The 12,957-nt window shown below is 47.2% G+C and overlaps 1 protein-coding gene across 1 annotated transcript in view; it reads right to left on the bottom strand.

The window, feature by feature from the left end:
* Positions 1-2,289: 2,289 nt before the first annotated feature.
* The window catches only part of drp2 (dystrophin related protein 2), an 81,850-nt gene continuing 71,182 nt past the window's right edge, over positions 2,290-12,957 (bottom strand). The window contains exons 18-23 of the mRNA XM_083651929.1: positions 10,127-10,192; positions 8,077-8,223; positions 5,391-5,643; positions 3,603-3,720; positions 2,779-2,865; positions 2,290-2,374 (exon numbers count right to left, since the gene is read on the bottom strand). Coding sequence (XP_083508055.1) covers positions 2,355-2,374; positions 2,779-2,865; positions 3,603-3,720; positions 5,391-5,643; positions 8,077-8,223; positions 10,127-10,192 — 691 coding nt within the window. The 3' untranslated portion in view covers positions 2,290-2,354. The remainder of the gene's footprint in view (positions 2,375-2,778; positions 2,866-3,602; positions 3,721-5,390; positions 5,644-8,076; positions 8,224-10,126; positions 10,193-12,957) is intronic.

Below are 12,957 nucleotides of genomic sequence, written 5' to 3'. Positions count from 1 at the left end.
AGCAACACTATCAAAACGAACAGGCAGCGAGTGCAGTGAAGGACGATGTCAAACTGTGAACGCTGCTGTGTGCCTGGAGGGGCAGCCCGTAATAAATACAGCCATGGGATTGACACTCATGTAATGGCGGCGAGTGAGGTCAGAGTGTCTTTAAAGGTTCCAAATGAATCACTAACTGTGCGGCCCTGTCTTCCCTATGGGCATGATGGGAATCACGCTGTATGATTGGGTGGATTGGTGAAACACAGAGAGCCACAGGCTCGCTTCTTTTCGCGTGACCTCTTGTCCGTTTCTGGAGATCGGGCACATCAAAGTGCCACCCGCCCGGGGGTGCTAAATGTTATCTCTTTCTTCTCCGCCTTCTCTCTCGTGTCTCTCAGATCTTCACTCCCTCCGAGCATCCCCACAGCATCATGGCCTCACTCACCAAAGCCGTATTGGACCGGTCTCAACGGTCTGGACCTTCATGTACTGTGATCTCCTCCATTCTCGCTCCCACTCTGACCACTGAATAAACCATTAACCAGGGACTGAGGGACACCAGCTTGCAGCTTATGGCTATATCACATGCACACATTACGCGCACACGCCTGATGCAATAGCCTTCCCTGATTGTGAAAACACAGTGAGAAAGTGCTTTGTGTGTGTGTGCAGAAACACTAAGTGTGGGTTCCTATGCCCTCTGTCTGGATTTAAGGCTTTAATTGACTGTGCTATGTCGAGGAGAGAATCCGCACCGTGACCCTGGTATGATGGAGGGCAAAGCCATTTTGACCGCTAACGTCTCCTGCTGAATCTAAAAGCAATTAAGTAAGCATTAGCCAGGGAAAATGAGGCATTCAGAGTTAATGGGGTTGTTCAGCAGCCTAGCTACTGTTAATTTCAAATCTGCATTTAAGGGGAGGAGAATATAGATGAAGTCAGCGCAGCACCGCATTGTGCTGGCGTGCCTCGTCCCCCTGTAGCGTTTGGAATCTGCCTGGTGGAGAGCTTCAGCCTAGCAGCCTCTCTAGTGCCTGCGGCTCCTTCCTTCCCCGTCTCTGCATACAGCAGGAGAACACCGTGAGCCCAGGATGGGCGACTGCATACTGACAGTTATCGGCAGACGCTCTCTAACAAAAACCATTGAACTACAAAACAAATTGGCTCCATATTGAGAGCTCGCCTCTGTCTGCACCCTGCCAGCCCCCCCCAAAAAAAAAGATGCTAAATCACTAGTGACGCTTCTCCGCCTCTGTGGATGTGTTTTTGTGTTGATGCAGTGCAGTTCAGTGGGCATGCTTATTTTGATCATGCAGAGAGAGAGCAAAGAATTGCATGTATTTGTGCATGTTGAGAGAAGGGGGGTATAACTAGGGAGTATGGATGTTTACATGCTGCATTTGTGTGTGTGTGTCGTGTGTGAGTGTGCATGTGTGTGTGTACATGTGTGTGGTTCTATATGAACGTAGATGGCAGCTCACTTCAGAAAGTGAAGCATTGGGAGAAACAAGCAGTTGGAGAGGAGTAGAGGAACTGTGTGTGTGTGTGTGTGTGTTAGTGTGTGTGTGTAGATTAGAGGAACAGTGTGTGTGCACGTGAGGCGCTGTGCTAGCGGGCACTTTGGCTGTCTTAAATAAATGATGGGTCTAACTGATGAAGTGTCAGTCTCACACAGTAAATACGTGCTGTGGACTCCCTGACAGTCGACACTGCACAGCCACATGAAAGGCAGTCATCAGCCCAGATCTAGTCTACAGCAGCTTAACACACCACCTGCCTTCAAAAAACACAAACAAAAAATAACAATCATGAGAACGCATTCAAAAAAGAGAAAAAAAATACCTCGCAAACACTCTGAAGTTACTGGCATTCTGACAGAACAGGGGGATCCTTCTCGCTCAAAACTTGCAATTCTAAAGTCCTTTTCAGACAAGGTCCAATTTGTGCTGTGGACTGATATAAAGCTTGAGACCTTGGGTCGACTACACAGATGCTGGTTAGCACAGTGTCTTGGCTGGGCACTAACTTTCCCCCCTTGACTTCAGTGTCTCCCCGACCCGCTCCCTAACGTTAGTCTCCTTTGGCAGGTTAACGCGGCGTCAGGCTGTGCCCCTAGTGTTAGCCCGAGTTAGCGACCACAGCCTGGCCGAACGGACGTTAGCGTTAGCCTTTCGCCGCTTGCGTGGAAGAAAGGCAGTTCTAGTGCACAGAGTTCCAGTAGAGGGTTAGCTCTGGGTAAGGTAGCTGCTGGAGCGGTCGCTCGCAGGGCCCGGTGTGATCCGTCTTCAAGGCCCGCTTCAGGGCCCGGTGTGATCCGTCTTCAAGGCCCGCTTCAGGGCCCGGTGTGATCTGTCTTCAAGGCCCGCTCTGGGTTAGATGAGTGAGGTGGTGCCTGAAATTGGAACAGAGAAGAGAAAATGGAATTAGGCATGGCTTGAGGGTTTGTACAACACAAACAGCACTGTGGAAGCGAGCGTTGGTCATAATAACTAAGGAAGTGCTGTAATTATGATAATCCCTTTCCTTGTACAAATGACAGGCTTTGCACTGCCTGCAAATTGCATGTTAAATGCAGCTTGCAACAATGTGACAGTGACACTCTGCCTCTTCATTTGACTCCTCTCCTGGTGCCATTTACTCTGGCTGGCCCCTCCCCTCCTCTACTGACCCGCAGCAGTACATGTTTGCACTCCTCTCCATCTCTCCCTCCCTGGCGACGGCAGAGCAGAGAGAGAAAGAGAGAGAGTGTGTGTGTGTGTGTGTGTGTGTGTGTGTGTGTGAAGCCCCATGACTCACCCGCTTCAGACGGGAAGACGTTCCTCAGCTGCTCAATGACCTCCTGGAGCTGCAGCACCGTGTCCTGTTCGTGCTCCATATCATCCCCTGACACACGCGCACACACACACACACACACACACACACACACACACACACACACACACACACACACACACACACACACACACACACACACACACACACACACACACACACACACACACACACACACACACACACACACACACACACACACACACACACACACACACACACACGTTAGACCTCTAAGGGTGAACAGGGGACATAATGTCTGGTTTCAGGCTCAACTTGCCAGTCATGCATTATGCCAAATGTGGTGTCATAGAGGTTTCACAGAGTAGTCGCCTATCACAACCACTAGTCAACATTGTGCAGGATAGTCGACTAATCGTTCAACTGTGGTTTTACGAATAAACAAATCAATAAATAAATAGAGCATAGATGTTTTTTGAACATTTTTTCTTATGCCATGTTAAATAAACAGATGAAAAGACTCCTGTCTATGTTGTTGCTGCAGTCAAACAGTCGGTATCTCCAATTCAGACAAGTTGCTGGGGGTTAGTAAACAGCCTCTCAGAGCCAATCAGGTTGGCTCTGCTATTTCACACACCCCCAGTTTGGTCCCACCTACATCACTGTGTGATTTTGATACCTTTTCTGATGAGAATTGATCACTTTTATTGGGTGAAAAAATATATTTCCTGACTAGTCGACTGCTTTTTTTGGGGAGTAAGTCTATGACTAATACAATGCGGTAGTGTGTCAAATGTACATTTCAGCTTTTGCAGCACGTATCTGACCTGCTGCTTCAGTGTCAGTGGTCTCTCTGCTGGCTGGCTCCCCGTGGTGCCCTCCTCCAGACACCGGAGATGACAGGGTTGACGGTTCCGACCCGTTGGCCTCCGAATCATCTTTGGGCTGTCAGAAAAGACCGATTACTATTCACCGCAATTGACTGCGCATCATTATACATGATAGCGCCGGCGTCGGTTTTGCTTTCAGATAGTAATGAATGTGATGGTTAATGGCATCCAGCAGGCGGTCCTCAATTGGCATCTCTGAGCGGGATTAGGGGGGAACATGGCATTTTCCCCCTGACAGCTGTTACAAACGACCATCGGAATACAGCGTTTTTAATTTGCACTTTGATAAACAGATGGAAAGGACGGGAAGAATGAGAGACGGAGAGTAAATTGCACTGCACGCGGCAGTATTGCACAAGGCTCTCTGACAGGGGTGGGGGGGGGGGGAAGGTCTGAAATGACAATCAGAATGTGACTCACCAGCAGTTTCCCCAATATGCAACGAACCCACTGTGCTTGAGTTTTGTTGTGTTATTTAGCAACACTGTAGCAATACTCAAGAGGTGAGACTAAGTTTGGCGGTTGCAGTGAAACTGGGCTCTCTGCAGAGACTGCGAGGGATTTCAGACGTCGATAAAGGAAGATTTGACAGATACCTTTTAAGGGAATTCAAAAGAGAAGCTTCAGGGCAGGAATAATTAGGAGTAAAAGAATGGCATAGAATTTTAGCCAGAGAATGGAGAGAAAGTCCAATCCGTGAACAGACACCTTGAGAGAAAACACACACACACACACACACACACACACACACACACACACACACACACACACACACACACACACACACACACACCTACACACACACAGACACACACACCTGCTTCCTCTTTCCACTAAATTACCCTTCCTCTGACACACTCGGTCCCTCTTCTCTTCATTCTCAATTTCCAAGTCTTTAGTCTTTAACCTGAAAGAAAATGGACAGCCTTTGTCTTTCTTTTTCTCTCGTGGTCACTGTTCTCATGCCTCGCCTACTGTAGTGACCGCCGTCTGCAATCTACACCTCTTCTCTCGCTGTTCCAACTTGACACTTTCTTATTATAGTAACCTGCTTTGCCTCTGCTTGTGAAGCACTGCACTGCACAAATTCTCATGTACGGTATGTACCCAGATCCATACAAATGTCTAATATGGTAGCCTAAAATATATATTTTATCACGTTTTTTCCCGGTCCTTCTCCCATTTTCTCCCCAATTGTACTTGGCCAATTCCCCCTGCTCTCCTGGCCGTTGCTCCACGCCGTCTGCCGATCTGGGGAGAGTTGTAGACTAAAGTGTAGACTAGCACATGCTACTGTACCTCCAATACATGTGCAATCGCCAGTCGCTTCTTTTCACCTGACAGCGAGGAGTCTGACAGTGTGGGATGATCACATTATTCCCCCCAATCCCCCCCCCCCCGAACAGGCACCCGACCGACCAGAGGAGGCACTATTGCAGTGACCAGGACTATGTCTAATACAATTGAATTTGAATTTGTCTGCCCGTGCCCTCTATTCAAACTGCAGCTCTCACTCTGCTCTTCCCCAGCACAGCCTGCCACACTGTACACTGTAGGAATTTAGCTGATGCTGTTATCCAGAGCAACTTGCTCAAGGACAACACACACAGTTGATGGACTGCAAACCTGTGACCTTCAGTCTTTCTAAGCCAGGTTGCCATGCCATCTCTCCCCCGCTCGCACTCTCTCTGTCACATCCACACACACACACACGCCCTGCAGTACCTGTAGCAGTAGCTCCCTGAGCCTGCGCAGCTGGGACTCCAGCTGTTTGTTGTGGTCCTCCAGGATCTGCATGCGTGTCTCTAGGCGTGTCTTGTGCTGGCGGAGGACCCGCGCCTCGGCCAGGAGCTCCTCGTCCTGCTGCCCGTCCGCCGTGGGCGACCCGGGACCCCCCTCTCCCGACTCGGTCAGCATGGGGACTGACGCCGCCTCCTCGTGCTTCCACTTGAGCCGCCGGTACTCCCCCTGTAGCACCCTGCAGGGCAGATGGAGGAGACAGACGGGGCAGAGAAAACTGTCAGTCAGCCACATGTTGGTGGGAGTTGAACACATACAATGAGAGCTGGCTCCATACAACTTTTTCACGTCCGATACCGATACTGATACCGCAACCTTGAGTAAGACAAACTGGGCATGTGTGTTTACCGTAAAACTTCAAATAAACGGCAAGTCCCAAATAGACGCCGCCGGTCCCTTATAGACGCCGGGGTCTGCAGAGCAAGAATTCTGTGCAATAAGAATTAAACGCCGGTCCCAATCCCAAATAGACGCTGGTTCTGAAAACAATTTTCGGTAAATAAATGCCCGGGCATTTATTTTAGGTTTTACGGTATATTTATCTAGCAGTCCTTTAGCACAAGCAGAAATGTGCTTATGCATAATAATCTGAAATGTGTTTGAGAGTTGCATTACAGTAATGTTTACTACACGCATAATCGCCAATGAATAAAAACAAAGCAGCATGGGGAAATGTATTGTTGACGCCTTAACACACAGAGAGTAATTATCCTCATTTTGAATATGAGCTGCAATAAGTCAGTTGCTCTTATCTCATGAGTGTAGCTAGGTGCCATGAATTGACTAAGTGTGTTGGCTCAGTATATCAGCTGGGAAACTGCAAGTGAACATCTGTTTGGAGCAAACAAAAACTCTACATGTATTGATCGTATAGTTCAGATGTCGGCCATGAGAGCCACAGTAGAGGACATAAACTAAGCGTGCAGCCAGTAGTAATAAATATGGACGACAGCGCGCACTGTAGCGTCCTAACAGCAGAGATACATTACAGAAAACTCAACTAGGTCAAGGTTTCAGACACCCACGGGGCATGTGTGTGTGTGTGTGTGTGTGTGTGTGTGTGTGTGTGTGTGTCTCATATGTCTATGTATATGTCTGTCTCTGTGTGTCTGAAAAGGTCAGGGGCAAATGGAAGACAAGATAAATTTATTCATATGAATCATGCCTAGGACGGTTGCCTCTGGTAACAAATTAAGTGGGCAGGAAAAATACTTTAACTCATTTAGGGAAATTGTCTAAGGCTGTCTGCTACTAGGACGCAATAAATCAAAATTTAGCATAGCATCTAAGGTGATGCATTTCAAAAACATTTTATAGACAGACGGGGTACATGTGTGAATCCATCATAATAGCCTCTTGCTGTCTGTTGCAGACCACCAAGAAACTATCAAATTATTTTTGTTAAGCATGAAATACAGGTGTTCACATTTTATTGTCATGTTTCTTTGTACACAGAAAATCTATTTTTAATTTGACTTCTTAAAATATATCTTTTAATGAAAAGGCTCCTCAAACTTCAGTAAGATTTAGACAGCGGCCATAGGCAGAGTTTGGTAGGCAGGGGCCTAGCTGAAATATGTCACTACAATCAGTCTAAAATAGGTCCATTTGAAGCTCCTCGCGGATGCCCACAGCTGACATTCTTTCAGGGGCTAACTGTAGTGGGCTCATTTTAAAGCTAAAGATACTGGGATCATATGAAACCAGAAGACCCTAGGCATCCATTGGTACCAACCTTGTCATGGTAGCTTATCGGGAAGAGGGCTAAATAACGCTCCAAAGTTAGGCTAAATTTTGCCAAGGGAAAAACTAGAGAAGGATATCTGAATGAGAATTGGTTCTATGGGCAACCACGAGTCTCCCCTTTATAGATATGCCCACTTTATGCTAATCCCATGCAGTTTTTGGAAGGGTAAAAAATATTTATATATATATATATATATATATATATATATATATATATATATATATATATATATATATATATATATATATATTTATATGCAGTATAAATGTGTTATTTTCACCTATTCTATTTGAATATTTCTGCATCCTGGGGTTGCTAAACAGTCTTGGAATTGCATAAATTTGGTTTGAATGGAAAGCTGAGACTGAGAGAGATTGAATGAGCCCAATTCATGTGTGATGATGTTAGAAGTCATTTCATTGTAGTGAGACCTTACTTCTTTTTTTTGACACTGTATAAAATGACCTATTGTGACCTCTAGGATAATCATCACAGTCTCATGAAATTTTACAACCACATTTTTGAACAGGCACGTTATATTTTGAGGTGCGATTCTAGATGCTCTCTTTTGTGCATTCAGCGATAACAAGCCACGCAATAGTTGGAGTCAGTAAAATCATTCCCTAACATAAATTTCTAGCCTCTCCACCACATGCTGAATCTCAATGATTACCCTACCTAACCTCCCCATAATTCTAATTTTAACCCTAAACAGTCCCTTAAAGAAGAGGCTCTACATAACATCCTCACTTTGGCAGCATTCCATATTTTTCTGTCCTTCGGAGTACATTTGGACCTCATGGGTATAGAAATAAAAGAAAAACACACGCACGCACATGACCAGTTTTTGTCCTGGCCACAGACCTGTTCTCGTTCTCCAGGCGGGCCAGGGTGCGTTGCAGCTGCTCCTTGTCCTGGTGCTCCAGGTGGGCCAGCAGGAGGTGCTGTCCGCAGGGCGAGTCGTGGTCCAGGGCGGGGCTGGAGTGACGCAGGAGGTACTGATCTTCATCCCTGAGTCCCCCACACAGGAGACAGCACACTGAGCCACCAGCACACAGCCACCCGCAGCACCAAGCAGAGCCAAGGACAGCATGGGAGAGCGGACAGGACGGGGGGGCAGGCAAAACCAGGCAGGACAGGGCAGCACAGTGCGGGACAACGACAGGCAAGACAGTAGGACAGGACAGGACAGGACAGGATGGCACAGTACTGCGAAGGCAAAGCACAGCGCTGTATAAAGTTCCCAACCAGCTGGGTTTTGCTCACCAGATTGTTAAAATAAGACTGGCTTGAGATAGGAAAATATAATGTGTACATCTATAGTAGTAGATCCTAGGCTGTAAAACAATAAATTAATGAATTAATGTTTGATGGGAATGCAACTGTCAATTTTATAGTAGGCTGCAATAATGCTGTGAGCTAAGATAGCACAACACACTGCTGGATTTAGCTAAAGTTAACTGCAAGCTGTGGGCTTTGCATTGTAATGCCAAATGATAAATCAGGGGGCATTAATATGCCTAGTTTTACCACTGTTTATGGCTACAGATGATCCGATCCACTTTAGTCTATGTTCCATATGTTACAGCGTACTTTAAGAACAATCATTTAGGCTGCAGCCTTCTGCTGGCCAGAATGTCCTGCAGAATTAAATTATCCAGACCTGAGATATTTTTATTGTCCATAAAGTGGCAATTACCAGCTAAATGAACTCTGAACATCGCTGGAGAGCACTGAAGGGGGGCAAAGGCCGCACAGGCAGGCAGCAAAGTACAGAGAACAGTGGAGAGTCTTACTGCCGGGCAAGCAACAGCTGGAGGCCCAGAAAGCACAAGATCATGTTAGAGCCATGCAGGCGTAACAACAGAGAGGCACTGACATGCAGAACGACCGGCGGAGGCGGAGGAAGACACAAGAGAAGAACAAATACTGCTACACATAAGGTGTAGAAGTGATGAGACTCATGCATACAGTCTTGGGCATAAACACGAACAAACATGAACATCCATGCACACATTTTCTTCTGACAAGGCTCCACCCAAGCAACAGATACATGCACGAGGCAGAAAATACATACAGTAGGAAGCAGGCTTGAGAAGCACAGATATATCAATAATGAAAAGCGCTCACTGACAGTTGTACATGTTGGAAAGTCGTATTTTGTCTAAGCCTAAAACCAGTAGATATTGTATATGTGTACCTACACACAAACACATACTGGGAGCCCTAAAAGGACACCAAACCTTTGAACAGAGCCACTGGGCTAGCAGCCTTGGGTTTGTTTTCCCAGGCACCATTAAAAAGGAGAACCGTTTGAAAGAGGGAAGACATGGTTGAACACACCCACACGGTCGATCCATAAAAATGAGACATGGACATGGACACAAACACATTATCTTGACCAGACTCGCCCACTCTCTCAACCCCAGCACTTTCCTCGCATTCTCCCGTGAGGACCCATCTTATTGACTGCCTCATCCACATCAAACCCTCCTGTAACCTAACCGCTCCCCTCCCCTCGCACTCAACCAACTTGCATCCTGTGTGACACAGAGGCATACACAGGCACACTTCCTCTCTCCCTCCCCAGCAGGCCCTTGGATTTGCGCCCCCTGCCACAGTCTTTAATCACTGCGGCTGTGATTAAAGACTGTGTGTATGGCGCCGCGCCGCGGGTTATTTTCATTACTGGCCAGATTATTCATGTGACTGCCCGACCTTTCAAACGTACATGTGAATGCACGCACACGTACACACAGGCACACAATCGATGTCTCAAGTGAAGTGGATGTGCGCACACACACACACACACACACACACACACACACACACACACACACACAGAAACACATCCTGTGGAAGGCCATGGCGGTAATGAGAGGGGTTTGTAGGGCGGGGGTGGCCGCGTACTCACAGACTTTCATCAGGAGACAGGCTGTCCGTGAAGAATGAACAATTCTGGCTCTCCATTTCCGCCAATCTATACACACGCACACACACACACACACACACACACACACCGGGTGAGCACATACGTACGCACGCACAAGCACATATTTACCCAGATATGTGTGCACGCACAGATACACAGCAAAAGCAACAGATTGATGCTATCGCACACTGGGGGAAAGATCAGCCTTTCTCAAACAAGAGATGAAACAATATTCAGCAGGGTTTCTCTTGTGAGTGCTGCGGATAAGACCTGTTGGCCATTAGCATTATGGGCTGCAACAACTGGAATGTAAGAGCAAGCTGTTCAGAAACATGAAACAAGACGACCCTGTGGGAGAATTGCACAGCAGATGTAGCTTTATCAAGGACAACGCTACAGAGAATATATGTGGTGAGGAGAGCACAATGTCCATAAGGAGAGCGATAACTTGACAAAATGCTGTACACGGTCTGCCTACCAGGATGCAGTCACTCTTCAGCACCGTGGACAGCACCTGGTTTGGGAGCTGGACGAGGCTACCCGTGACTGAGTGCTGTGTGGCGTTTGAGGCTACCAGTGAGGTGAGCTGCTGTGTGGCGTTTCAGGACCAAGGACAGCACCTCTACTTATGTATTCTGTCCTCGTCAAGATGCATCTGGACAGTCGCACTGTAGTCGTGCCGCTGCTCACTCGGCTGTTTCAGTGTAACAAGGTTAAAGTGTTGCGGTGCAGCAGCATTTCCAGGACAATGAGAAGTCTGGGTTGTTACACTGTTGTTGTTTTTTGGGGTTGTTTGACGGCACACACACACACACACGTGAGCCAAATCACAAGTGGAATCAAAAAAGATCCAAAATGGATCTGCCTGGGTCCAGAGCTTGGAACCCGCCCACTCTCCACAGAGTTGCTCTGATGGAAATGGGGGTGTAACGAGTTGACAGGTCAGTCTCATACCAGGCTAGTGCAACATGATGTGATGTGATGGTTAAACTGTTGGCTTGTTAGAGTGTGCATTATGGTCAATATGCTGTCGGGCTTGTTGTGCGGGTACTTAACAGCTTTCAGACATAGCATTAGCATTAGCAAGGGACCGTGTTTGTTTTAACACCATGGACACTAATCAGCTCCCAGTCCACAGCTTCACCCTGTTCAGAGGCCAGCCAGAGATCAGCAAACTTGGCCTTAAAAATCCACCGCAACAGCTGTTGGAGATGTGCATTCCTGGGTTCATTTCTTTGTTTGGTGGCGTTTCATCTCTCTTGGTGGATTCCTGTGGCGTGTAGTTTGATGGTAGAAAAAGCAGCTATCTAAAAGATCAGCGGTGAACATCAAGTCAGCCGCTGAGAATCAGAGTGTAGACCTACAGGCAGTCGTCATAGTCAGTGTAGTCATACAGGGAGAAATCCATCATAAAAGAGGCAGAGACCAGGTTCTCCACTGACACTAGCTTCAATAATCCATAACGCAATACAGCCACAAGTCATGTTGCGTTTTGAGTCAACTGTGCCACCCGCTTTTTTTCATCTGGAAAAATTCTTGGTGGTGCGATATTGTTCTTTCCACCTAAACACACTCATAGTATTCTGTTACATCAGCACACCAGGAGGTATATGAAAATAACAGGTGATTATAATCAAATGGCACGTGTCAAATGCATGTGACAGCATGGGAATACTGTGAGGGGGTTGCCAAAAAAAAAAAAAAAAAGTTTCTTCTGGGAAAAGTTGTGTCAGAAGTCAGCCTACAAAGAAGAAGCACACCCGTGCCCACCGCGCCGCATCGTCTTCCCGCAGAATGTCATCAGCTGAGGGAGCGAGGGGGGACGGGAGGAGGAGGGGTGCGTGATGTGATGTAGAGGTTGTCAAGGAGATTCATATTACATCCCAGTTCTTCCCAGGCCGACCCCCCCACCCCCCATCCTCCTCCCCCATCGCCCCCCAACTGGGACCAGAACACAGCGGAATTAGGATTTACCCATGTCCTGTTACAGAAGGATTTACCCATGTCCTGTTACAGAAGGGTTCCAGCCTCTGAACCTGACCGCTCGTAATTCAATCAGCGAGGTTATTCATCAAGTGGCCTCCAGTCTCCGCCAGGGACAATAGCAAATGAGATGGGAAAGGGCAGAAAGTAATGGGGAAGAGCCGTGTGTGTGTGTGTGTGTGTGTGTGTGTGTGTGTGTGTGTGTGTGTGTGTGTGCGTTCGTGCGTGCGTGTGTTTAGCTGTTCCCGAGAATGAAAGGAAATGAGGAGATGGAGAGAGCGTAGAGGTGGAGGGAGGAATTCCTAACAGAGTTTTATAAAGATGTTTTGTTCTCTCTATTCTTCATCCTCTCTATAAGATGTTGAAACAGTGCCGATGATGAAATTAATGAACTCTACTCTGGCACCGGGGGATGGGGGGGGGTGGGGGGGGGTGGTCTTTGTGCTTGACGTGTTAACGAATCTGTTCCTTTAGAGCTCACCCCCAACATCGAATACCTAATCTCCCTGGATATGACTGAAGACGACATTATTAACCTGGATTAACACATATACCCCTCATTCATTGGCTGAGGGGCACTCTCTCTCTCTCTTTCTCTCATTCACACTCACACACACACACACACACACACACACACACACACACACACACCTGTGCATCTTTCTACATTATAAACGTGTTTTCCCAAGGGCACAATTTCAGACAATGACCTGAAAAGCAGCATTTTGATTTCAGCTTGATTTTCCATTAGTGTTCAAACAGAGCGGCGGCGATGATACAGGGAATGACTAATTCTGGGATTTCTCCCTTTACGCCGTATAATACTAACT

Source organism: Poromitra crassiceps (assembly GCF_964638095.1).
Source record: "Poromitra crassiceps genome assembly, chromosome: 15".
NCBI lineage: Eukaryota > Metazoa > Chordata > Actinopteri > Beryciformes > Melamphaidae > Poromitra > Poromitra crassiceps.
The sequence above is the reverse complement of the archived record's forward strand: the minus strand, read 5'-3'. Positions and strand labels throughout refer to the sequence as shown.